Here is a 27,950-nt window from a genome sequence, read left to right on the forward strand (position 1 = left end):
GAATTGTCAGTGCGTGTATGATAGTAAGGTCATTCGGTTTGTTGCCGCGGAACGTGAACAAGCTATTTGGAACCTGAGAGCGTGTGCAGGATATCGCGTGTATTCCTCGAAACGATCGTGAACAGGACAATGTAATCGAGGGGAGGATCGTTTCGCCGAACATTTACATAGAGCGTTGTAACGTGTCAAGATGTGCGAATAGTAAATTTCGACAGGGAGATGCTTCGAGAGAAACGCGGTGTGCTGTAACCCGTTAGTTTTCTTGTCAAGAAAAGACGCGAAAGTACCGGTTGGTTTTCCTGGTTCGATTTAGTTGTGCTCTTGACGTGATGAGAGTTCGAATACGTGGGGGACAATAGTGTGTCTCCCCTTTTGCTTCCACAAAAGCGTTAAACAAGGCCACGTGGACCACGTTGGGAGCCTGGAAAAATGTAAGAGCGAATTTTTTTTATCTTGTCATGACTATCTTTCTAATTATATTTAAATTTTTAACAATATTTCTATCTATCTAATTTTGGTACACAAGCTGTTAAAATCAGAAATAAACACGAGGTGGAGAGAAAGTGAAAGAGATGTTTGCCAGGAAATGATATGTTTCGAGTTGATTATGTTCTTTTTAGTCGATGTCACTGTTAACAAATACGTGTCGTGTTCATGGAAATTAAATTCAGAATGATCTTTATAAGAGAGTATGTTACGCGAATAAACGTTAAACCAAAAAGATGTATGGTCCCTAACTGATGTGCAGTTGTCAGGAATGCGCGGCTGACATAATTCATATCGTACAGAGTATACCGATCGAAAACTCCGAGTACAGAAAATATCATCCGAATCGCAACTCTGGAATCGACCTCGCTGTCGCGTTCCATAATTTCTAATGCTTATTTTACGTCGCTGTTTTGATCGTTTACTTAATTATTACGAGAAAGTTTCATCTAAATGCGGAAGTACTAGGCGTTCTAGCGAAACGGTAACGAGAGAGTCTGGAAAAGCGAGAACGTTTAAACCAAACGTTTATGACAAGAGATAATCAGAATCCGATATAGCAACATTTATTGAAATCGAAAAGAAAGAATCGAAAGAAAAAATCGAAAAGAATGTTATTTAATGATCGTTTAACTGTCATTCTTTAAAACTCATAACCATACATGATGATGATTATGCAAATTCATACCATCCCATATTCTCTAAAACTATATAAAATAATCATCTTTTTTTTTAAATTAACTAATTCCGCTAGAAAAATATAATTGATATATTTAATTTAAGGAAATAAGGGAAAAACTTCTTCATTTTAAAAAACATCGCGAGAAACTGTTTGGACATATTTGAATTAACCTATCAAAGATCAACAGTGCATTTAAAGCAACATTTCAGTTGCAATTTATATTATCGAATACTGTTTTCTTAGTTCTTTATACAAAAGGGAATTCAAGATGTCATTTTCGTCGCTATCTTTTCTATTTTATAGATTCATAAATTTTTCGAAGTACGTACATGTAATATTAGACTAATTACGTTTATGTAATTCGCTATTCTTATAAACATAACTTAAAACATGAGATGTGAATAGAAATATGTTTCGACTATTATTCTTATTATTATTTTATTTTCTTCGTTCATACGCTCCATGTATTTGTAGACATATATAGACCGTGTTTCAATTATAAAATATAACAAATATTTCACTTTGTATGTTTTATATATTTTTGCATATTATATGTATTCTGTAGATTTCTATACTCTCAAAATATCTTGTAAGAACCAAAATATCTGCATAAGACAAACTATCGTTTGGGTTTTAACCTTCGCAGACCGTAAGATACGCTGGCTGAGTCAAGAGCGACCGGTATTGACCATAGATGCAAACCTCCCCAACTTTCCCTCATAAATATCATTGTTATGTAGACAATGAAAAATGGTCTAATGAATAAGCAATATATTTTTAGAAATAAGTTCTTTCGTTGAGTAATATTTTATTATCATGATTTAGGATACGTAGTGTACACTTTTGGGATATCTTTTTCTATTTTTTCCGGGTGCTTGTTGCAACACGCTTATATGGAAAATTACTTTATTATTTTTAAATTCATAAATGATCAACTAGCCGCTTATTCGAAAAATATCTGTGTCGAAAATGATCCAATCGTTGGATCGCGAGAGACAATCGGTTAAGCGGTTAAAAAGAAAGTGGAATGATATTTCGCAAAATTCAGTACGTTTCTCGGGTATCGTCGAATGGGTCGAAGGTCAGTGCGGGGAATCGGTTGCCGTCTTCTTTTATTTTCTTTTTCTTTTCCCTTTTTCCAAAGCGACCGTCGGTCGTGGTTGTCCGACCGCGAAACCGGTTGTGCTCGGTCTGAGTATCGTTGAGTAGTCTCCTAGAATCGGAACGAAAAAAGAAGCAAGTTTCCGAGCGAGGTCATCCCCGGTTCGTTATCCGCAGGACCGTTCGAGAGCGTCTACTCGTTAAATTGCATAAACTTCGTCGTAGTGCGTCGAACGGTTCGCTTGGGTGGAATGAGTACCGGTGCGCGTGAAAGAACGCATAGAACGTTGCTGACGTTGCCTTTGCGTTGACAAAATAGAAGAGGGCCGCGACAGAATCAAAATAAATCCGTTCGATGTTCGCCAGTTAAAAAGAGAAGCGGTTTCGTTAGAATTTGATTCGAGATTGGTAAAGCCGATGGGCTTGTTCGCAACGTATAACGAGCTACTGTTAGGACGACCTAATTGGGATTCTAGATCCTTGTTCGTTGTACATTTCGTGGGCTTAAATTCCTAGTACAAGCGAAGTCAGGCAGATTGTACGATTCAAGCTAGGAGGACAATTATTAATAACAAAATTGCGTTAGAGAAAATCATGATTTATATTTGAGAATATCAAGGTTGCAAGCGTTTCGAGAATACGTGGTTAATTTTCAATGAAACGGCAAGCTATTCTACATACAGAAATAAATCGAAAATAAGATAAATATAAAATAAAATGTAAAATAAAATTTGTTTGTTTAAGGTGTCACGTTTGACAAAAAGTTTCAATATGTTTAGTTAAAAATAACCCGCGTTACGCGCATACTCGATGAATTTTCAAACTTTTATTTACTCGAAAACAGAATATCACGCGACGACATTTTATTCCACGGTATCGACTTATTTTCGCATGTCGAGCAACCTGTTCGCTCTTGCTCATTCGCGAATTAATCGAATATACACGTATACTTGATATGTTTTCAAACTTAGTAAAGAGAAGCTATAATTTCATTTTTTTTACATTGTGTCCGCATTTATGCAAGTTAGTCAAGTTTCTAACTATATTTTACCGACTTGAGGCTAGAACTTTATAGTAAAGAAATTACGAAAAACGTGTTTAGGCTAGATAGGGAGATTGTTAAAGAATGAGTAAGCACGTAATTGGCCTAAACTACTAAACAAATTTACGAATGAAGGATACAGCTGAAAAACACGATAAGTCACGTTTTCTTTCTTCCCTACGTCTATTCTTTTTACCTTCCTTTTCTTATCTTCTCGAACGTTTAAATTTCGGATTCGAGTTTCGCATATTTAAACATCGTCTTAGTCCGCTGTAGAATCGTTCGTTGCAACATAGTCCGCCATATAAGGAAACAAAGAAATGCATGGAAGTTACATTCGGTCGTATTGCAGTTGGTGAGTCGCGGTTTCGAACTAATCGACGAATAGATAGCAAAGCGTATTATTAACGTTTTACCTTGGACGATGTACGCGTTGTTTATCCTTTGTATATCATTTATATTTACACGTGAATGTTTTTCTCTTATGGATCGTTACTAATGTCTTGTATCTTTGCTTGCTTTTGAAAAGCTTGTTAGACGAGTAAGTGGTGAAACAGTTACGAACCCATTCAAAGCGTAAACGTTGAGCTACGATTGTCCACCAGTTTGCCTCAATTTCGTTGCAGCAGTTACATTTTATGGAGCTGTTTTAAAGTAATCCGACACGGTATCAGGTTTGTACGATAAAAGAGTGGCTGTCGTGTTAACAAACTATCGAAGTAACAATTTCGAATTCTTATCCGTCATGCGATGATAATTAGAAAGGATAATAGCTCGTTGTCGGTGCGAGGTTGAAACGCGTAGCAACCCTGCTGTTTAGGGGCGTGTAGAGTGTAGATATTCGTTTGACCCAATTCCATCGTTCAATTTTTCTGTCCTTGATATTGTCCGTGTATAGTAGAAGTCGGGATTTACGTCGGAACGACCACTGTTATCGATCACCAGCGGAATCCTTTGCTCGGTTTACGTGCACGATGAGCGTGTTCGCTTTCCGCGACCATCGATGAGCGAAAGCTCGTCCCTCTTCGTTTCGATTGTAGCAACCTGCCGATTCGAAGGTACAGCGAAACCCGAATGACTCTTCTAACCTGAGATCTTTCAACGCGAGAATCTCCCTAACTAACAGTATAATCTTATTTCGCTATGAAAATTTCTATCAGGTTCGGCTGTGCCAAATTTTCCAATTTAATAAAATTTAATCTTCCGATAAAAGTGATGAGACCTGGTTACGACCTTGAAACGTTAGCCTGACCGAGGTACACAGCATCGCCGAAACAATTAATCGATTATTTAAGTTTACTCGCCTCTCGACTGAATTAGTATCAACGCTTTGCCAGTTAAGTATTTCCATGAAAATCGAAGATTATTTTTGCGACAGGTTTTCATTCATCGTGACGCCGAAGTGGGTCCGTTCTGTCTTGGATGACTTCCCGACAACGTAATTTTGCACAGTCGCGGCTGTCGTCGTTCCTAAAGCAAATACTATTAACGTAATTCACGTTGGTATCCGTCCCTTCTCGCTCAATGATATTTTTTATCTATCGACGTTTCCGTCGCAGCTTGTTTGCTCGCGGAAGAGCGTTTCGATAGAGCCACCGTGTCGAACTTTATAGCTTCACGCAGTTTACCCTAATTAGCTTGATAACTTCGTTAACAGATATTCGTACGAAAAACGTACGGTTTACTGGTTCGTCGTTAATTCTCCAGATCTATCGTATATACAATACATAGAGTGGCTACAAAAGGTATTTGCACATCATCGTATTCGTTATGGCATCGTCGTACCGATCAATTAGGCTTAAGTATATGGAATTGCCTATCATTTGGTGGTACTTCGATATGGCTACAAAAATTTGATACGATGAAAGTAAGACATAGGACGTGATGATAAAACGCTTCGTTGAAAACCGAGAGAGTGTACAAATGTTTTTCGTAGTCGCTATAGTTTGAGATGTATTCGACAAAGAGCAAGAGAGATAAAGAAAGTGAGTGGTCGCAAATTGGAGATCGGGAGACCAACTTTATCTTCTCGCAACCCGACGCGTACGCAACGAACGACCGATAAGTTCGCATATGCTCGAGCATGCTCAAACGCGAGTCGCAAGGGCGCGTGCCAAGAGAAAGGAACACGAGCTCGTTTGCTTTCGCGTAGAACTAGCGAACGAAACATCGACCGATCATCCAAGAATCATCCACCTGTTTGTCGATTTTTAAATAAACAAGCCGCGGTTGTTCGCGCAAATTCATACTTCTATCAATTAAAAATTCGAAATCTACGGCGACTACAACAGAAAGCATTGGCACGCTATTGTATTTGTTATACCGTTTACGTATTAGGTAATCGGATCCAACACGCATGCCATTAACCGAACATTAATATCGAGCAGTTGACACGTCTTTGTAAAATTAGAATCGAATCTTCTCGCGAGCCTCGGTTAAACTTTTGCGATGAACGTTGGTTTTTTGTCACGTTTCCGGTATTCGGTTTCCTCGATCTCGAAGTTCATGTATCATGGACATTGATATATCTAGACGCCCATGTTGAAGGGCACAACAACGTTATGTTGTGAAGTCAATCTTCTCAACGATGCTATTGGATTATTCGGCATAAGGTGATTAGCGTTTCGCAACATTTTGCAAAATTTCCAGAGACACTGTCGACGACTTTCATCGATCGATTCGCCCGGTGTTTGCTCGAAAAACTTTCCCCCCCACCGTCTTTCTCTGTCTGTGCAATCTTATTAATAGCATATCTATGTCGGGTAAGTGCAAGTGCACCTACGATCGCGAGAGAGTACGCTTCGAAACGCATTACGTTGTACTTCCTGCATACCATTCGACGCGTTGTTACAGGATTGCTTCCCTCTGCCGTCGTTTTAGAGATACGTGGTTCGCGATTCATCCATCTTTTCGATAATATCGGCGATTATTCGGCAGACGACCCGATCTTTCGAGCGATTAGCAACGGATGATACCACTTCGTCTTGTGATTATTTACTCGATCGCTCGATATGCAGAGTGGCTAGCAAGATACCGATTGATTCGAATTATTCATAACTTCGCACTGGAAGATGAAAAAGCGATTAACCTTCGACTTTGTTGGCGGAAGGTTTAAAGACTTTTGGCATCGTTCGTTGTCGAACGTCAAAATTCTGATATCGACGTCAAAACGTGAGATATTTCACGCTGTCGGATTGATAATATAAGCACCTACTCGGCATCCTTATATCCGACAGTGTGTCTTTTCTATTCGAGTCCTCGGCGTTCGTAATCTACGGGTCAGGTCACGATCCCTTGTGGGGATCTACGGTGAAGCGTTTTCTAGGGTGCGCCAGAGTTATCTTTAATTAAAAATATTTACCTCTAATTAAATACTACCACGTTAACACACAACGTTTAATTTTATCTTTTCATTTATCCAACCCGAACCTTAACCTCTGTCCTTGAAATTATCATACGTAGATGTTTTGATTAATTTTCTATGGATATTGGCTTTCTACGATATAAAGTTGATAGGTTGTTTTCACACTGCTCAAATCGGATCCATTAGAATTAGAAATATATTCTGAAATACCCATTTCTAACACATTTCCTTTAGCTTATTAGAAATGCAAATTGCAAGTGTCTCTCTTTCACTCCGTAGATGATGCGGACTCATCCGTTATGCTTTGTCTATTGTTCTATGCATTTTTTATACGAATCGTTTTCGCGTGCCTACTACGCGCGTATATATGTTGCGAGATGCCGCTGAAAACGCAAATACTCGGTCAGAGGCAGAGCTAGTCATTGACTCGGAAAAATATCTCTTACGCTAGACCAGGTAATTCGGCTATTATAAAACAGGGTCGCTACTCAAAAACTGTTGAGAAACGCTGATACGAGCCAACCTTAATCGACTCGGTACCTACCTGTGTTTAGATGTGCCAGCATGTCCGAGGTCGGTGTGCCAGAAGCAGCGAGCGACGAGATCGACAGACAGGGGTCGCTTTACGTGTTCCCGGGGCCGGGTCGTCAGCATTATCCCGGCTCGGCGTCGTTACAGTCGACGACCGCCACTGTTCCCGATGCCTCGACCTCCGTTCCCACGAGCATCCCTTCGTCGAGTGCGTTCGCGAAGAGCAAAACCGAGAACGAGAACGTGGACGAGGAGATCGCCGCACGAGGCAGACGAAGATCGTGCTCGAGAACTCATGCCAGGTCGGCCAGCCACGGCGGAGTGTTGGCGGAATGTTTGACGAATACGGGACTGCAGCCACACGCGGGCTCCTACCTGGGTCCCCTGTCCGCGATCGGTGGTTCGAGGCCCTCAGCTTTGAAGAAACCCGGCCATCAGAGAGCGTTCAGTCAGGGTCAGGTGATCGATGTGCAGGGACACTCGGTCATGGGGCACAGCCGTGTAGGATCCAGAACAGATTTTATACTTCCGCCCGGTCACAGGGAGGATTCGAGGCCACCAACCGCTGGGAAAGTGCCCTCATTTCGAGGCCACTCACGCCAAGCATCCAGGTATTTGCTTTTTCACCCTTTTGCTTTCCTCGCTTTTTCCTCTTTGTTATTGCAGCGGCTATGTTGTTCTTTTCTCCGAAGGACGCGGACGGACCTAGAACGCGAGAGATACGTTTCGCGTTGTAGGAACTTTGTGTTACGTGGAACGCAAAATGTTCTGGTTTCTGTAAATACAGCGCGTCATCGCGGTACGACCGACAACAAGGAGGATCATTGTACGCGAAGAAACGAATTGAAGTTATAGAACAACATCTTTTTGGACGGCGCTTTGTTTTCGACGAAATAGAGTTTGAACATTTGCACGGTGCACGCGAACTTGGCCGATGACCGATCGCGTACGAATAAACACCAGGTTATTCCATGTGCGAATATAAGCGAGAAACGTAGAATAATATTCGAGAAAATGGAGTTTGAACGCGTTTAGCTGGTAGAATTGGCCAGGCACAGACATTCTAAAAAAGATTGTACTCTGCGCTTACGTGTTATTTTCGTACGTAGAATAACGCAGAATTTTGATGTTTGGTAGTAGCGTGGATGCGTTCAAATCGATTGTAATTCTACTGCTGATTCGGTGTTATCGACGGAACTTGTATCGCTGAACTCTCAAAAATAGCTTCTTTTTTATTGCCCGCAGAGCAAAACCGATTAGCATGCTTACCGTTTTCGTTGTGACCGTGCTTCTTCTTTGTTAAAGACCAAAGACTGAATTCTTTATCGCGTTTAGACACGAATCTCGATATAGCGGTAATATCATGCAAATTCTACGCTAAAAGGGATATTATTCGTTGTAGGCATTTATCGGAGCGTTTAACTTGACTCGAAGGTCAAAACTCCAAACATTATTCCAGCTAGGCTTTTATTCGATCACTTATTTTTACTCGCGGGTATAGCAATCTATCGAGTTTCAGATCCTTGGAACAAGATTATACTAATTATCTTTCTCAAGTTTATTAACGAGTTTCCTATTATTTCTTTCATAGATCGGAGTCGATATACACGATAAGACGTAGCGCTGAACCTCCCTGGTGGAGAAGACTCTGGGCTCGATGCTTCGGTCCGTTACCAGAGGAACCTCGTTTAAGGACCATAGTACCGAATCACTTAGTGCCGCCAAAAACACCGCCAAGTCAGCATCCTAATAGCAAGAGAGTGAACAATAGGTAAATTTCTCAAGTTACAATTAATATAAGCGATCGATTGTTACACTTACCTGTTCCGTACGTTAGTCTGCACAATAGTCTGGAAAGCTGCATTTCGCCAGCAAAACCTGATTTTTCTACTTTATCGTTTAAGGAGGCAATGTCCGAAATCTCTATCGATGACTCTCTGAAGCTTCGAGGTTTCATGTTTCTTCTTTCAGAAAATTATTAGATTGTAAATCGAATCGTCTTAATTATTGGTCGTAGAATGTAAAAACATAAATTCGGAGAAATCCAATCGCATGTATGTGCGTGCGTCCTTTAAACATAATTTACGACAGGTAGTCGATCTTTATAGGAAGAACAGAATTTATGTCGAAAGAACGTGGACACAGAGATGTCTTTAATTTTAGCCACGAAATGTCGCTTTACAGACCATATTGGCAGAATCGTACGGTTCCGAACGAGAGTAAAAGCTGGTACACCGTCTGAATTCCGGTTTATTCCGTATGCTTGCAGAGTACGTACAACAAAATATACCATACTGAGCTTCCTACCTCGCAATTTTCTCGAGCAATTTCGCCGTGTGGCCAACATATATTTTGTATTTATCGTTCTACTTAATTGGGTGCCAGCCATAAATGCCTTTGGCAAGGAAGTTTCCGTAATACCCATAATGTTCGTGCTTGGTGTGACGGCGTTGAAAGATTATTTCGAGGATCACCGGAGATTTATCAGTGATCGACGCGTAAATAATTCCACCTGTCGCGTTTACGTTCGGTAAGTAAGCAATCTTGTTTAAATCGTTATTTTTTACGAATACATACAAAATTCTGTTCGACATGTCGATCATTTCCCTCATAATCTAAATCAAATATTACAATTTCCCACGGAATCTGCTGATGTCTTAATTCCAAAAATCGACAAACAATTATAACCGAATTTGAAAAAGTATAGTACGTATAAGTATCTTGATTTAATGGTTTTGGTCAAACCATTTAAATCAAATTATCTTTCGTTGCAAGTGACCGAACGACGAGAACAATTTTTGCTCATTAATAACTATTATTCACGACAGTATTTGTTTCAACGGTGATCGAACACCGATCTTGTTCGTTTATAATGGTTGTTCTAAACTACAACACTCGGCAATTAATATTGTCCAATTATATGATTCCTTGAAAAGTTTCTCTAAGATATTTAGACACCATAAAAGACTGCACGTATGTTTGGTTGTTGGTATTTGATAGAAATCCAGAATGTAACGTACTTATTTATATCCTTTCGAAAATTTTGTCTTCGGTACTAATAGTTTTCCGACACTAATATACAGCTTATTAGCTTTTTACAAGGAACACCATGAGACATTGATCGATATGTTAAAAAATGTATAGCATTTCCATTAAGAGAAACGAGGTTGACCTTTGTTCGATTTTCAAAAAATTTCTTCGTAATGTCACGGAGGAGATGGGGGATGAGTTTGCAGCGATTTCGACAAACGGCATGTATCTTCAAATTCTTTACTTTCGCCTTCCCTCGCCTCAATGGCAAACACCGTGTCATAAATCTCGCCATCGCACAGCGGGATCGTTGCGTCGCAAACGGGGTAAAAAGCACATTCCATTTTCCCGCAGATCTTGTTTCTTGCTTTCCACTCCGATGAAGATGGCAAAATACTTTTGCCCGGACTTTTGCGTGTCTACCGACGATCGTTCGTCAGTGCTGACGTAGTTTTTATCCAAGAACTGTCTCTGGACGTGGATCCTGTCCCTCGTTGTCTGCGGATTTTCCATGATAAACCGACGCCGATTGGCTGCGACGCGTTGTCTGCGGCCAATTGTCTGCCGGTGTGGACTTAGCTTAAAAGACAGAATAATAACCAAGAACGGTTTGACGTAACGGAGCACGAAGAATGCCGGCGCCGTTCTCGACCCTTTGCAACGTTAACCTGCTGCATCAGCAGGCAATTTAGCAGCCCCGCTGGAACTCGCTTCGTAATTTATTAATATCTCGCAAATTATTGAGCGTCTACGAAAATGACCGAACATAGATCTGGGTTAGATTTAGATTAGAACGTGACGAGCGTGTGCACGATATTCGCTAATCGACTATACTTAATGAAAATTAAAAACTTTGCGAAATCGTGTGGAACGCGGATGGAGCGTGACTTCTAATTTCGCGTTTCGTGATTTTTGCTTTGCTGCGATTCTCTTCGTTCGGATAACAGGATTCAACGTTCAAGGCTGAGCAGGAGTAAAATTAAAATTCGTGATAAAACGTGAATTGAGAGCAAGACACGCCGTTCTCATAGCGGATCGATCGATATATTCGCTGCTATTAAAATATAACTATTACTGTTACTTTAAAAGCCGCGTTTCTTTCTCTTCTTAGATATCTTCTTCGATTGATTTCTTTTCCCGATTCGTGCGCGTCTTCGCACGCTATTTATGGAGCATCGTAAGTGCATATCAATGTCTTTCTTGTTTCTTTCGTGTAGTTTGATCCATCCGTCGATGATAATAACGATAACAATGATAACAATAATAGTAACAGATAAGACGACGCAACGTACGCGACAATAGCAGCGAACGTGTTATAGACGAGCCTTGGCATTTTTCGTGATCCTATTTTCAGTGTAGACGTTTCGAACGTTTACCGTTCCTTTGACCGAGGAATTACAATGGATCGGCATTGATCGCCGATCGAACGCATGTGTATCGAATATACGCGCTTGTTCGAACATAGAAAAGAAAATGTTCTCTCTTCATCCCTGTCGCGCAACAGAATTGCAGTTGTTCGTGTTTGGAACTTTAATTTCGCTGTGTTCGCACTGGGAGCGGGTTCGATCGATTCTTTCTTGCAACGCCGCTACGTTGACGAAACTTTTATCGCTTTTGATTATACTGTTTGACCGAAAAACGTTTGAAATTCCTCACGAAGGCTCAAAGAGCTAACTTCCATGGAATCACGGCTATTGTACGTACCAGATATTTCGTTTCGTTCATTGTTCGGTCATCGTTACAGCAACTGCGTAAGTGCAGTCTTATTGTTATAGAAAAGATTGTTTGCACACCGTTCCCAGCCTTGTAAGCCAAGAAAGAGTTTCATGTGTTGAAGTGGTCACCACTTCTACGAAAACTCTACATCTGGTCTTTTTAGTTTTCTCAAGCGCTGAAACCATCGACAGCATATAGACAAAAGACTGGCATGAAGGCAGACCATAAACAATAGACAGGCGACGTTGGCTTCGGAGTTTTTCAGTTATAAGGTAACACTGCTAGCGTGCGGATCTGGACCAGCTCAAATTGTATTCCTACTTATCATTACACTTCTCTATTAAATATATATTTTCTACCTTACGCTTTATCCACGCGTTTTCTTTCTTTATATATCTAATAACATCAACATCAAGGAATCTCTGTAGTTATAAAGACAGAAGTTCTCGAAGCGGCATCCAATCGCAATAAACGGTGAAATAGAACTATTCTCTATCGGTCTACATTTTTTGTTATACTCGTTTGGCTGATTGTTGAAGGTAACGGGAAAGAAAGTAATTATTCAGGAAAATTCAGCGACTTCTCGTTATTTATTTATTTAGTGTACGACTTAAACAGACATGAGGCGATTAAAAACTTCTTCGTAAGCTTCGTGCTTATTTATGTCGTACGGCGACGCGAGTTATTTGAATTTGTAAGAATACATTATGCGTGTCATACGAAACTTCTTGAAATTTCGTTGACGCTACGACTATCGCGATTGCATTGGAAAAAATTTGCAACTGGACGTTTACTGTAAACGTACGCTTGGTAAGAAATTAACGCAGAGGATGCGCGAGTAGTTGTTTTAACCGCGTAATTAATGCACTAATGGGCAATTTAAAGATGCAAGAACGTATAGTATTTCGTTTTGCTCTTCCATACGTGCCCTTTACTCCGACCCAGTCGGTTTTAGCGGGAAAATAAGCCTCGTAGTTCATTCTCTGGAAACACTGATCGCAAAGCTTCGATACAGCTTTCAATAATTTGAACGTGGAATGTAAACGCGAGGCGAATTCGCTATCTAGGTCTACACGATCGAATCCGTGATAAGCATTGACTCGTTTATTGACCGATTCGATTCGATCAAGATCCCTCTGATGTACGATGACCCCGATATCGTTGCTCGCATTCAACTTGCTCCGTTACTGGTCGTTGAATAAATTGCAACGTGACAGTTCAATCTTCGTTATGGAATTAGTTCTTACATCACCGGCAGCTTCTGGAACTTTCCTTCAATTGCCAAATTAATGGACGAGAGAGTAGGAACGCGGGAGTTACCAAGACTTTGATCTATACGCACGTAGTACCGACACGCGTATATCTTTCACGCGTTAACTGCCACTGCGAACTTTATATACTTTGCCCTAAGAGCTGCCAGAGATCGAAATACGTCAGAGCCTAAAATTTAATTCTCGCAACATATTACATAGTATTTGCGCGTGTATATTATGTTCAAATATATTATATCGTATGGTTTCTTTTGACGATAAAATTGCCCAAAGCACGTCGTTGACGATTTTTTGATCCATGAGATTTATTTCATTCTAGCCGTTGCCCAAAATTTGGTAAGAAACGTTGGGTCGCCTCTGCGGCCAAACCGCAAAGAATATTTTACAATCGAGTAAATAACAGATTCGCGTTAGTAAATTCATCTCGCGTTATTTGTATTGATAACGTAATCAGTGTAAACGAGGCTTCGACTGTCAAGTTACCGTTTCACGCGATCGTGGCCGTAGCTATCGAACAGAGATTCGAGTAGAAAGCGCCAAGTCCGCAAAGGCTCGCGCACCATCTGCGACGCGACAAAGTGACAGCAGGAAGTGAGTATCATTCGGTAAACGACGACTAGAGTGCATGTCATTTATAATGTAACTCAATTTCGCGAGGCTCGCGCGATCGATGGTCAAGCACGTAGAGCGAAACGACTTGCAAAATAATACAACACGACGACCTTGCCCTTCGTCGTGCCACTCAGTTCCTTCCAATTTGCTCGATGAAACGTACGACTTGCTTTTTTTAAGGAGACGTTAGTCCAGTCTAGCCAAACGAGTCGTCGTTGATTTATTAACAGTCGATCGCGACCTTCGATCGGGATCGGCGAACGTTCCTTTCCCGTTGCCCCGGATATTACACTTTAATCTCGTAGCGCGCTGGTATTTTCCTGTATCGTGTAATTACTAAATTAGTAATGGTCTTTTTTGTGCTGCGTCTGATTCATCGGGTACGACGATGTTCGATATACCGGATCAATGATAGCTTGTTTATTTTTCTCGCGTGCGAATAACAATACCTCTTCTTTATCGTTCCCGTTTACTCACTTTCTCACGGTTTTCAATGTCCTGCGAGATGTAGTCGAACAAATTAGCTAGCATAAATTTCCCATCTTACAGAGCGAGTTGCTCGCATGTTAAGTTACAAAGATATTTAAAACGGTGACTAAAATGGTAAATCTTCGAGACGCCTTCGCGCAAGGCGTTTCCGAAACGATCGGAACATTCTTCACAGACGTTTCGTTTAACGACGAAATTTAAATTTAATTTGGTAAAATTACGATTCGGCCCAATCGTGACGAATACTTGTATATATATATATATGTGATAGGATAAAATTCGTAGAAACGTATAGTCGATGATGGGTACAACGTATCGTTTCGTTATCACCCGTGCTTACGGTTATGTATTCGATAGATCGCGAAGCGATTCGCGACAGGTGTCCTGTTTCCTTGATTTCACCCACGATACACCGGCATATTAAACTCACGTGCATGGACAATTTGTTTTCCTTTCTCGCAGCGAGAACGGTAAAAGGATTACGTCAGCTGGAACAGGAAGGCTTTAAACTGTGAAAAATATATGGAAGATCGTTCAAGTATGTAGATGCCAAGTTCGAAGGCGTTCGGAGCGAGAGTGTAGGTGAAAGACAGAGACGCGCGATTCGCCGGCATTGAAAGGAAGCTAACGGGGCTGACAGGCGTTTTCGAGGAGCGCGAAGAAAAGGAGGTCGAGGGAAAATTGCAGAGCGCGTGTACCCGTACGGTTCCCCGGGGGAGTTTGTCGTCCTGCTCGTAGCAAAATCGAACGATCGGTGTACGCGTTCCGTTATTTCGATCGTTGTGCGCGGTTCGGATCGATACGCGTAATTAGCTGGTATTACGACCGCCAATTAACACAAAGCAAAGTGCGCGTACACCGGAGATACGCATCGCGTCGTTGCCGCGGCTCGCTCGCGCTTGTTTCGTCATTCGCGTTCGTTTCCCGGTCTAAAGGTCGCCGATTCCTTTTCAGAAATATAACCGAGAATTGGCAGAAGAGCACGGCCAAACGCATCGTCCCTTCGTCGTTCTAAACCAAATTCGTTGAAACTAATTTCGTTGTTAAAAATAGAGCTCGAGGTTGGAAGATCGATGCAGCGGCGTTTCGACCATTTGGCTTGTTTCGCGAAGAGAGAACGCGACGAATCTAACAGCCTCGCAACGGTCTAGAAACTTCGTCGGCGATCGATTCGATCGGCGATAACCCACGTTTAATTGACGTCCACGCGCAGACGGGTTTACGTAGTTGGTCGAGATAAAAAAAAAAAGAATTACGCAGGATGCGAACGCACGAGAACACGCGGGTCGATCGAGAATCCGTTGCTTCCGCAGCAACGCGTTTCTTACGACCTTTACCTACTTAATAAGCGGTTACACGCACGCGCTCGCTGACCTTCTTTAGCCTCCCGTTTAATTTCGTTCGCTGACGAGATCGACAGTCAACCAGCCCAGCCAGCCAACCAGCCAGCTCTCCACGCGGTAGTCAGCAATGTCAAGAACGAACCTTCGCCACGAATTCCAGCTGTCGATTAATGCGCTTTGACTGGTACGAGGCTATGTCGGTCGCGAGCACTCGAACGTCGTTACTGCGTTCTCCCGTGAGATAACGTCACGCGATTCCAAGTCCGCGTTCCGCTCGAACTATCCTACGGATTTCTGTGTCGAGTCGCTTTCGATAATTGCACGAGGCGAAGGAGCTTCGTAACACAGTTACGGAACTCGAACCTAGCGTGTATATAATGTAAGATATAACGAAGTCGTGGTTATACCTGGAAACAGAAATGGTACATAGTACAAGTAGATGCTCGAGTACGTTTCAGGCCATCTATTTAGGACAGCAATTTGTTACATTTATTAGGAAACGCGTGCTTTACTTCACGTAGTATTTCACGTTCGAAAACGTACACGTATGCATCATAAAAGCAGTCAATTCGTATTAGCAAAGCTACTTTGCACGTTTCGACTAACGTTGTAAAATTCTTTTGCTTTCCTATCGAACTTGTTAGTGCGACTCAAGGATGTTTATTTAAGTGGACATAAAATCGCAGAACTATGAAAGAGACATCTATAATGTGTAACTTATGACTGGTCAATTTAGTACTGTTACTGGTTTATAAATTATTACGAAGGAAGGCTCGGATATCCTAATAGCTATGACCGACTGTGTATGTCTTATCGGTACGATTGTCGCATGGTATACGTGACGCGGGAAATGGACGTGTATCGTGCAGGCGTAATCGACTTAATCTAGTACAGTTAGCAAAGTTGCTGTACAAATGTCAAATTCGTTTCGGTAATTTTTTAAAAGCATGACGTCATCAGGCGGTTCGCATGAAATCGCAAGATCGATATCTACTGCTTGCCATATTGTCGTGCAACGCAGCGCGCAACGCTGTTCCTTAAAACGCGTGCATTCGAAAGAATGATTTTCCAATTTTTAAGCTGTTGCCCTGATGTATGAACATCGGGTCACCCTTGACGTAATTGTACCGTGTCCTTGAGAGTCAGGTGAAGCGAAATCCACTTTTTCTAAATGAAAAACGTATAAAAACGTATATATCCAAGATTAAACTGTAAATACGGAAGTTTTAATGGTGTTTATTTTTACTATCGCGAATACGATTTCTAATTGTTAAACAAAACACATCGTTAGATCGTATATATTATTCCGGCTATTTCTGAACGCTGTTTCTTGGGTACTTTTTAGGATCGAGGCAACTTGTAATTTGCAAAATTTAGTTACGAAAACGCCTACGATTAAATGCCTTGATTCGATCGAAACACGTATAATACGCATAATGGATATATTCGAATAGCTTCGTGAAGCTGTGTATTGTACGTCCGTGATACGTATCAATGCCAATGCGTGGATAATCGAATATCGCTAAAGCGGTAAGTAGGAGGCAGCCTTTATTCTCGGCAGCTGCGAAACGATCCAACAGGATGGTAGACACAAGGATGTCGTTCATACGGCTCGTATCCGTCGAAGACGCCGAGAAGTAGAATAAAACGGCGATGTAAGGCGTTGCAATAAAACCGGTTGCCATATGCCTCGAGCTATTTTCCTCGTTCCTTTCCTGGATGCGAGCAACGAGAGGACGCGACATTCTCCGTGACAATGAAACCCATCGACGTTTCTGCGTTTGTAGCTTTTTCCGCCGGAACGCGTAACATAAAACACACACATCGCTGCTCCGTTCCGCGAACTGTTTCGTGCAGTGGCTCGCGCAGCACAGTATTCGCACACTTACAGAAATCTTTTTATTTAAAATAGCTCGCGAAAGTGCTCGATCGCCTGTACGAACCTTTTGCCAATGTACAACGTGATAAACAGTTTCAAATTTCATTAGCATCGTCGTAAGACCCGACCGACACGATTATATCGTTGAAGTTTCGTCTACGTTTCGTTGCATGTAAACCGATGGATTCTCGTGGAAAAGGGTGTCAATCGTTAGAAAGCATCGACAGAGAAATCTGACGATGTTCTCCAGTGACTTTGCGCGGACGCTACAGGAAATTTGAAAATATCGCCATTCCGGTGAACTCGTCGAAAAGCTTCTCCTTCTCTCCGAATTCTCTCCCATTGCGATCGCTTCGAAATATCATGTAAAGCTCGACTTGGATCATTTTTTCTTGCACGTATAACCGACGGCCTTAGTTTTCGAGTTATATGCCAAAATATCCCGCCGCTCGGCCTTCGTTTTCAAGCTGGATCGGCTTGGTGGTAGTAGTAATACACGTCAATTTTGCCGCCGTGCGGCGGCCGGCCAGCATTGTTTATGTTAACTTGTGCCGATTAGGGGATTCGCAGGGCCAGCCGCCTCGCGTCATTAATATTACTATCATTTCAACCCAGCCTGAGAACTAAAGCTAAAACAAGGCTGCGTCTGGGTGTTTTTCTGTACAGCTGGAAAACTAAAGCTAATCGTCGGTTATATGTATAGAAAGAAAGTTGCTAAAAATATTGAGCTTTACAACATATTTTAGAATCGTCGAAGTCGGGCTTTGCGAACAACTTCACCAAAACGTTGAATTTTTTCCAAATTTCCGGTGTCCTTACGTTTCTCTTTCGATGCTCTAACGATGCCCTCTAATCACACTCTTTTCACGAAGCCCCATCACCTTGCGCATAATGAAACGCGAAACGTAGTCAACGTTCGAAGGGAACTTGGAAATGTGCGTAGAAGCTAAAAAATATTTAGCGTAAATATTTTCTTGAGATGGTTCGAAGGACGAAAGCGATAGAACGCGGAAGGAGCTGTGACGGGGAATTGGAGATGTCGAAGACAATTTAGGTTTTCTTTTTCCATGGTGTGTCGTGGCGTCAAACGGCCTCTGATGTCATCGATTGCGTCATTTAATGCATGGAATATCGGTATCGTATCGCAGTTACGTGCCTGCGTCACGCACCCACCGAGGCTCGTGTTTCGTTACGCGCAACAACTCTAACAAATTAACCGATCGAACGAAGAATTTCGAGAGAATTTCGGTGGCCTAAATATTTTTCTTAATTCAGAACCACGAGGCAACTGTTACGAGAGATTCCTTCTTCCGCTGAAAGAATTCACGAACCGCTTGATAAGTAGGACAAATTTGTCGAAAAATTTTTTAGCGAAACTTGCAGATCTCGAACGCGCTTGCAAATATCCATCGACGACTTTGAAATTATTATTGACGATTCTTACCTTTGCATAATGTATAAGGTGACAAAACAAAAAAAAAAAAAAATGCAAAGCAAGTAACCTTCTATTTAACTACAAGAAACTTTTTGCTGACCTTTTTACCCCTGTTAGATAACGCGATCGACCGGTAGGAATAAACGAATCCTTTGAAATATCTCTATCGGAAGATTGAAATGTTTGTTCGCGCGCTATGTTGGAAATTATGTAAAATTGTTCACGAAGAAAGACACGTTACAAACGTGCTGGTGCTTGTTACAGACCCAATTACTATGGAAAGGAAAAGTAAAATTGTTGTATTATCTAACCGCGCGTTATCTATAATGAAGACGTGTTGCATAAAAGAATTTCTAAGGCTACTCAGTTGCTGCCGTCATCGCGACCGATTTATCAACACTCCGTTATCGTAAAAAATTCAAATAGGTCGGGCTTCTTGTCGTGGCTAGAAATACATAGGCAATAACATAAGTACGGTATTTATTTTGGACAAATCGAACTGCGATCATTTTATTCTTTGCAATCGTCATTATAGTCCGAGTAAATTGATATTCGAGTATCGGTATGCGATGATAAAACTGTCGTCCAAGTGTTAAAAACTTGTGCGAAATTTTTGCTCGACAAACTCTCTATCTTCGGATCCTTTAATTTCAGGACGAATTAACCCGTTTAGAATAAACATTGCGTTAATGCGATAACGTTTCGCTTGTGATTTTCTTTTACATAATCGGCTCGTATTAACTCGAATTCTATTGAATTCACGTTACGATTACGCGATAGTGTTCCAAAAACCTGCTTAGTATGATCTTCCTTACCATTTCTTCTTTCATCGAGATGTTGTAATTTCATGAAATTTACGGAAATTCGAGTATCAAGCAATGTCGACGTAGATAATTTATTTAATTGTTCTAAATCTGCCAAATCTTCTTGTCCCGGAAGAAGACGCTCTTGTAAAAAGTGTCTTTGAAAAAATTATGACTCACGTGGAGAGAGGAAATAAAAGGAAAAGAACCGTGTGCGTTAAGTTCGCTTTCATCTGGCGACGAATCAAGTTTTTAACGGTTAAACCGGTGTCGTTCTCCGTAATAGTAATCGAAACTCGTAAGGATGGAATTTACATTTTCCTCGTTCTCGCAGACGTTAGATCCGCCTATCTAGTTCCGCGTGTATTAGGTTGTCCGAAAGGTGTCTTTCTTTTACAGACACGTCTTTTACAACGATGCATCTTCGTACAAGCATGAAATCTAATCTATCGAACGTTGTGATCTTTATTTTGATAGAATAAAACGGATCATAGATAATTCGATAAAATAATATAAAACGAAAAATATTGTGCATCCATCATTTCCTTATAAAACGAAAGGAACTTTTCGGACGACTTAATGTACCGACCAGCGTCATTATTTTCGGTTCAAGGATGACAATTTCACGGTTCGCGAAGAGATCTTTTCTTAAAACGCTCGCTTTTGATATTTAAAGTAGAATCTTCGTGCTTTGTCGCTTATAATGTGGCCGCCAATTATCCATCTTTAGAAAACGCGCTACAAAACGAGTCTAATATCCCATGTGCCAGCCAAGTTTCTTCTTAGCGACTATGTACGCTACTCACAAGTACAATACAGATGTTCGCGAGAGAATTGAATTCTGGCCAAAAATCTGTACGCAAACTAACAACGAATTAACGGTAATTACATCTTGCACTTATCTTCTTATGAAATAAGCAGATTTTAAAATTTAAATTACCTGCTACAAAACATAATAGATACTAATATATTTCATTACCTACATATATACATTAGCTATTTAAATATCATCGCTGGTGTTAACGTTGGAAGCGTTCCTATCAGATTTTGCAGTCGAGCGAGAAAACGTTTCAACTCTAGTCGCTCTCGTTCCTTTTAATAAAGTGATATATGTATTTCTTGGACAGTCGTATGGCTGGTTAAAACGTCTCGAAGTAGGTATACAATAAATAGTCCGAATTAAGTTACGAAAGGTTACACAGATCAACGATTCTTATACGGCGAGACAAAAATCGTGTAACGGTGACCCCTTAAGTGGAGTCTAGGTCAGATTTGATAGTTCGTCGCGTATGGCGTTGGCAACGAAAAAATATAATATCCCGTTTGAAAAGTTGGAAACAACCTTGAAGTGGCTTCTCTATGTTGCTACCCACGTTCCAAATTATTCCACGATCATTCAACGATCGTTCTAACATTATTCCACAATTATTCCAAATTATTTCACGGACAAAGTGCGTACTAATTCCTTTCCGATAGAAATCTCACTCCGCTCTATGAATAATTTCCGATACGAGAAATTCAATATCCAAAGTATTATAATTCGATGGTATTAGTTTGCAGAAACGATTGGCCTTGTCACGTAATCAGCCTAAATGGTTGTTATAGGAATGAAAAAATGATGGTTCTCCCCACGTTTTACGAAAAGGTATAGAAGGTGTATCGTGTAAGTTGAGAACGTTCGAACAACACGAGTTTCGTATTATACGTACAATTTACCTTAAATTAACTATACTGAAGAGAAGATGGAAAAATAAATCGACCAGAGCATTGGTTTGTACATATTCGAATTTATTTTTCCTTCTATTCAATCAGCGATTGGTAACTCGAGCGAGTAAAACGAAGTTCGACCTTTCTCTGATTTGTGTTTCTCCTTGAGCTCTTCCCTTGGGCCGTTTGCGCTATCAATGAGCGAACATCTTGTGACTGGAAGCGTTGAACGGTGACGACAATTAATTAAGAATAATCGACGTCTGGCCGTTGACAATCCGGTTAATGTTAGATACATAGCAGCAATCATCGTCGATCGCGAAGATTGTTACGTTCTTCTGTTCATTGAGTAGCGTAATTACGCTACGAAAGAAACAGGATCTTGCACGTGAATATCAAACAGCTGATATATATCTTCGATAGGTAATTACCGCCTTTACGAAGTACGTAACTGATTTCTGACGACGTTCGTAAGTCGAGAATTCGTTAGACGGGAGTTCTATAAGAAAGAATATACATATAACGCGTAAAATGAATATATACAGATAATAAATAGATAAATAGATAACAAAGATTTAAAAATAAGAAAAATTTTAAATTGGAGAAGATTCTTTGAAAAAAGTAAGCAAAGTTGTCTCTTTTCTTCGTCACTCGGTGGATCGTCGGTAGCCGTGTCGAGGTAATAAGAGATAATATTTTACATATATCAGGAAACATCGCGTTTTTTCAAGAAAAGACCCGTAGTCTGCTTGGCCGCGCACAATTTAAGATAAAATTTCCGCTCTATAAAATCCGTAAAGTGAGAATTATGTAGCTGCACGTGAAATTCTCTTTCATAAATGTCACTCCCCTCGTTGATTCGTCAGAGAATCGTTTCTGGAGAACACGTTTCACGATTGCAGCGAAGACGACAGGTATGCAAAGGTGGCGTGGAAAGACGTGAAGGTCGGTGACCTGGTTCACCTCTCGAATAACGAACTCGTACCGGCCGATGTTCTACTCCTGCGAAGCAGCGATCCTCAGGGCGTAGCGTACCTCGATACGTGCAATCTCGACGGTGAGACTAATCTGAAGGAACGACAGGTTGTCAGAGGATTCGTGGATCTGCAGGACACCTTTCAACCGGCCAAGTTCCGATCTGTGATCGAGGTCGATCAACCGAGCACTAGGATATATCGGTGAGCTATCTCTCGACGTTCTTTTCGAGGGCAAGTTAACAAAGGACATTGTAGTTTGAGATTGGCAAAAGTTCAACATGAAAATTACAGGTTTCACGGTGCCGTGGTTCACCCGAACGGTGGTAGAGTACCTGTTTCTACGGAAAATCTTTTACTCAGGCAATGTTTATTGAAAAATACCGACTTCGTCGAAGGCATAGTGATATACGCTGGTCACGAGACGAAAGCGATGCTTAACAACGGCGGCCCTAGATATAAGGTAACGATCTGTCAATCTTTCTGATCTATCTAAATATCTGATTATAGATCGTTAAGAAATACGAAAAAAGAGTGAAAGAATGTTTCGAGGGAAACTGATTCGTTGACCATGGTCACGTAACAAAACGTAACAGAGTTTGTGAAAGTATGTAAATCGAGAGAGGGGATTCTTTTTTCAGCGCTCACGATTGGAGAAACGGATGAACAGCGACGTTATATGGTGTGTGGTGATTCTAGTGGTATTATGCGTGATAGGCGCCATAGGTTGCCGAGTTTGGCTTTCCGATTTTTCCGATCAAACGTTCGTCCCATTCATTCCGATCGTCCAAGATCCAAATTACGAGAGTATGCTAACATTCTGGACGTTTGTTATCATTCTGCAAGTAATGATACCATTGAGCCTTTACGTCACTATCGAAATGGCGAAAGTGGGCCAGGTTTATCACATCGGACACGATATTGCCCTTTATGACGCGGAGACGGGACGCTCGGCTGAATGTCGCGCGCTCAATATCACGGAGGAATTAGGTCAGGTAAGCAAACTGATCGAGCTTGTGCGTGGTCTCGATAAGGAAACAGCTATTTATTCTTTTTTCTTTTTAATTTCAACAGGTGCAGTACATATTCTCTGATAAAACTGGCACGCTCACGGAAAATAAAATGCTATTTAGGCGGTGTGTGGTGGGAGGACAGGATTATTCGCACAGCGGAGACAATGAGAATTTGATACCTTCCTCTCGACTGAAGGAAGATCTTCTTATAGGTACATTTAGGCATCATTTACAAGAATTCCTAATCGTATTAGCGATATGTAATACCGTTGTGGTCAATTCTCAACCACATTATGACACCATGAACTCCAGCGGAGTGATCGAAGAACCGCAGAAGAATGGCGAAGAACGTGGAAGGTTTGTATATATTTTTCTTCCTGTTAACTCAGACATGTCTATCATCCGGGAGGATGACTGGACACTAGTGTGGAAAACATTACTAAAAGAACTCAGGCATATCTAGGTTAATTACCTTGTTACAAATTATTTACCGTTTACCATTGCAGATACACAAGAATGATAGACAGAAGTTTAACTCCTTCGCCAATTATTCCTCTGTCTGCGTTGTCTCATCCGACCAATAGTCTCGATGAAAATGTGTCATCGATTTCTTCGATAGTTGAAATAGAATCTGTGCTCCATAATTCTACCAAACTATCGAATAAATTGTCAAGGTCACTAATTTACTTTGTATCTACCTTCTAATGGTATCGTTTTATTGTATTCAGATATTTAAAATCATAAGTATTTGCAGGCCAAAATTCCTCAACGTGACGTCAATACCAAGTTTAGGAATGGGGTTGTTAGGTAGAAAATTGTCTCCAAACGGGCAACACAAGAGACGCACTCCGCTGAGTCCCGTTATCGATGAGAGCGGGAAGAGTAGAGACGAATTGTTACCTGCGGCTGCAATTTACGAAGCGGAAAGTCCGGACGAGCTCGCTTTGGTGAATGCTGCGCGTGCTTATAACGTGAAACTTCTTAAACGAACGGCACGTAGCGCAATTGTTTCTTTGCCGGATAAATCCATTCTTACTTTTGAAATTCTTCATGTGAGTTCTTTATGAATAAATTCTTTTTTCTATTCTTCTGTCGATCGAAGCAAATCAAAACAGATCTAAAAGTAATTTGTCTACAATACAATGCACTCGGAATTGCAGGTTTTGCCATTTGACTCCAACAGAAAGTGTATGTCTATTTTGGTACGGCACCCTATCACTAACGAGTTAGTGTTGTATAGCAAGGGTGCTGATACAGCGATTCTATCGTCTCTGACTCCGCAAGATGAAAATTCTATAACAACAATAAAAAGTCGACAATATCTTCAATCATACGCGCGGCAAGGTCTTCGAACTTTGGTAGTGGCTAAAAAATCTCTGACAGCGCAAGAATACGATAACTGGCGCCAAATGCATTCTGAGGCAGAACTCGCAATGGAAAATCGTGAAATCCGCATTAAAGATTCATACGCGAATCTAGAATGCCATCTGACTTTACTTGGTGCTACAGGAATTGAAGATAAACTTCAAGCTGGAGTACCTGAAACTATGGGCACTCTTATGGCAGCAGGGATCGTAGTTTGGGTTTTAACAGGTATTCTTTTCTGAATTTCAAGCAAATAAAATGACATTTCTCGATTTAGAATGTATCGTTAATGAATATATTATATTGAAAGGAGACAAACCAGAAACCGCAGTTAACATTGCGTACTCGGCACGTCTCTTTTCTCCTGCAATGCAATTACTGTGGTTGCAAGCAAGATCCAAGTCTGTTGCTGAAACCTTAATTCATGGATATTTAGAATCTGCACGTAAAGAAAGTACAGTTCAAGGAATGGATAACATTAGGGAAATTACAATGTTTAATCGTGATGCGGCAGAAAATGATGCACATAGGATAGACAGTCCATGGCCGAAGCAACGTGCGCTCATTGTTGACGGCAAAACTTTAACCGTTATTCTTGATCCACGGTCAGGATTAACTCGATTGTTTCTCGAGTTAACGAAAACGTGTTCCAGTGTATTGGCCTGTAGAGCCACGCCTCTTCAGAAGGTACAAGAAATTTAATTTTGTGTTTTCATTCTTGATTTTATAATTTATTATTTGATGGACTTTCACGATACGTTACAGGCATATATCGTACGCATAGTAAAGGAACAGTTAGGAATGAGGACTTTGGCAATTGGTGATGGTGCCAATGATGTTAGCATGATTCAAACCGCAGATGTAGGAGTTGGTATCTCTGGACAAGAAGGTACACAAGCTGTCATGGCTGCGGACTTTGCCATTTCACGATTCTCAATGCTTAGCAGACTTCTTTTGCTGCATGGTCATTGGTGTTACGACCGTTTGTGTAGAATGATCTTATACTTTTTTTATGAGAACGCTACTATCGTTTTCGTCCTATTTTGGTATCAGGTATAGTTTCTACTTCTATACATTCTACTTCATTTTTAATACTCTAGTTTTAATACCCGTATAAAAATGTCTTACTATTTTTGTAGCTATACTGCGGATTTACTGGAACAGTCATGATGGACCAAATTTATCTAATGCTCTACAATTTAATGTTTACCTCTATGCCACCACTTGTATTAGGCATATATGATCGAGTGGCTTCTCCCGGTGTTTTGTTGTCTAACCCTCATCTGTACAAAAGAGGACGCCTTGGACTTGTATACCAGACATATACATTTTGGATAACCATTGCTGATGCTTTGTATCAAAGTATCGTCATTTTTTTTGTTAATGAGGGTGTTAGTATAGTCTCAAAAAATGTGATATAGTATAAGTTAATAAACCAACATGATTAAAAGGAAACTATTTTGTTTAGGTATACTATGATTCAACTATTGACATTTGGGAGTTTGGAACAACTGTAATGACTTGTTCTGTTGTTGTTATGTTGACCAATATTGCCATAGAAATTAGATCTTGGGTAAATACAAATTTTATTATATATATTATATAACATATAAATATATAAGTATAGATTTAAATATTATATATTATATGATATACATTATAAATGAATTACACGCTAGATATTACACGCTATATGTTATTTCCTTTCCAGACGATAATTCATCTTCTTGCCGTAATGGGATCACTAGGAGTATTTTTCGGTTTCTGTTTAATTTATAACGTGGTTTGCGTTAATTGTATGGGTCTCCTATGTTCGTATTGGGTAATGGAAATGGCTATCATGAGATATACATACTGGCTTACAGTATTACTTACCTGTGTTCTAGCATTGATGCCTAAGTATGTCGTTGTATCTTATATATTAACGGTCAATAAATATTCTAAAAATTAAATTATACGCAACTTGTATTATTGTGTATTTAGGTTATTTTGTAGAACCATAAAATCGACAATAACTCCCGATTTTATGCAAAGTGCCACGTTGAATGCACCATCAAAAAGTGGTAGCCATAGACAACGAATCGCTGAGAGAAGTGAAAATAGTTTCATTGCTGGTTGGTCACGATCAACGCAGCATGCTACTATAAGGTACATCGTGCTTTTTATATGTAAGACATGAATTATGGATTATTTAAATTATACAGATTTCTCCGATTTGTTATGTTTCAGAACTGGGACTAAACACGATACGTTGACAACTATCGTTGCATGACATATCTTAAAAATTCAAATAAGACTGTCGGCACATTGTAAAATAATAATTAAGACTATTAATAGTGCTGTTTCATCAAAATTATTAGGACAAAATCAACGTCCTTTGTCGCATTTTAAGCTGTACTGTTCCTAAGGATTGTAAAAATATTGTCAAGGAATGTATTATTAATTTTAATATGCATTTTTCCATCAGAAATATGCTGTACCTTATCGAAACTATATTAGTCATCGAAATCATCGTTCACGATCGTTTTCGTTATTCATCGAGTGGCCTTAAATCCAGACTGCTACTGTTTATTGCATTTTATGGCTGTGACTTTTAGGGACCAAAACAATCCAGTAGTAATATCAATGTCAATTGATTGAAAGGTTCATTCGGACTCATTTATACGCGCGTGTCCGAGTTGTACATGGAATCAATTAATAATTTATTCAGGTTGCAACTGTTCTCTTAGAAAGGAATGTAAAAGAGTCTATATTATAAGAGTGTAAACAACAGTTTAAATGTATATTATCTTCTATGAAGTTCATATTATATAAGTTACAAACTCGCGTTAATCATACGAGTGTAATGCATGTGAATTTTACACTCGTGATTCTAGTACTGTAATTTTAGAAGTGTATGTACGATTCGCCAGCATAGAGGTTCTATTAAACGTGTATAATGGATGTCATGACAACACCTTACCGTTCTTAACATAGTATTTTGATAAATGATTAAGAAAACTCTACGTGTACATAGTCATAACCAGTAAAACCGTGTGTTCTATAAACCTTGTCGTTTCATTAATATCAGATCTTTCGTGTCTCCTAAAATTTTTTAACGTGAAATA

General features: G+C 40.3%; 1 protein-coding gene across 4 annotated transcripts; it reads left to right on the forward strand.

Annotated features, from left to right (window-relative positions):
* Positions 1 to 27,890, forward strand: LOC100651182 (phospholipid-transporting ATPase VA). Of its 4 annotated transcripts, none has more exons than XM_012318934.3 (18): positions 1 to 431; positions 7,230 to 7,817; positions 8,798 to 8,977; positions 9,476 to 9,736; positions 22,394 to 22,669; positions 22,760 to 22,928; positions 23,107 to 23,460; positions 23,540 to 23,835; positions 23,985 to 24,152; positions 24,233 to 24,530; positions 24,639 to 25,071; positions 25,154 to 25,530; positions 25,609 to 25,896; positions 25,983 to 26,234; positions 26,312 to 26,416; positions 26,555 to 26,742; positions 26,827 to 26,991; positions 27,048 to 27,890. In XM_012318934.3, the coding sequence occupies exons 2-18, from the start codon at positions 7,240 to 7,242 to the stop codon at positions 27,082 to 27,084; spliced, it is 4,425 nt and encodes a 1,474-aa protein (XP_012174324.1). In that variant the 5' UTR covers positions 1 to 431; positions 7,230 to 7,239; the 3' UTR covers positions 27,085 to 27,890. The 4 variants fall into 4 exon arrangements, 3 of the variants coding, with proteins under 3 accessions (XP_012174324.1, XP_012174323.1, XP_020723491.1); XM_012318933.3 differs by having other exon boundaries at positions 2 to 431; positions 27,073 to 27,890; XM_020867832.2 differs by lacking the exon at positions 9,476 to 9,736 and having other exon boundaries at positions 2 to 431; positions 27,073 to 27,890.
* The last annotated feature ends 60 nt before the right edge of the window (positions 27,891 to 27,950 follow it).

This window comes from Bombus terrestris, chromosome 2, assembly GCF_910591885.1.
Source record: "Bombus terrestris chromosome 2, iyBomTerr1.2, whole genome shotgun sequence".
NCBI lineage: Eukaryota > Metazoa > Arthropoda > Insecta > Hymenoptera > Apidae > Bombus > Bombus terrestris.

Bases quoted from the DNA above. Each gene is read 5' to 3' on its own strand.
- LOC100651182 (XM_012318933.3), top strand. From the start codon at position 7,240: ATGTCCGAGGTCGGTGTGCCAGAAGCAGCGAGCGACGAGATCGACAGA. The intron at 9,737-22,393 runs GTAAGTAAGCAA...TCACGATTGCAG, and splicing joins ACCTGTCGCGTTTACGTTCG to CGAAGACGACAGGTATGCAA. The intron at 25,531-25,608 runs GTACAAGAAATT...GATACGTTACAG, and splicing joins GAGCCACGCCTCTTCAGAAG to GCATATATCGTACGCATAGT.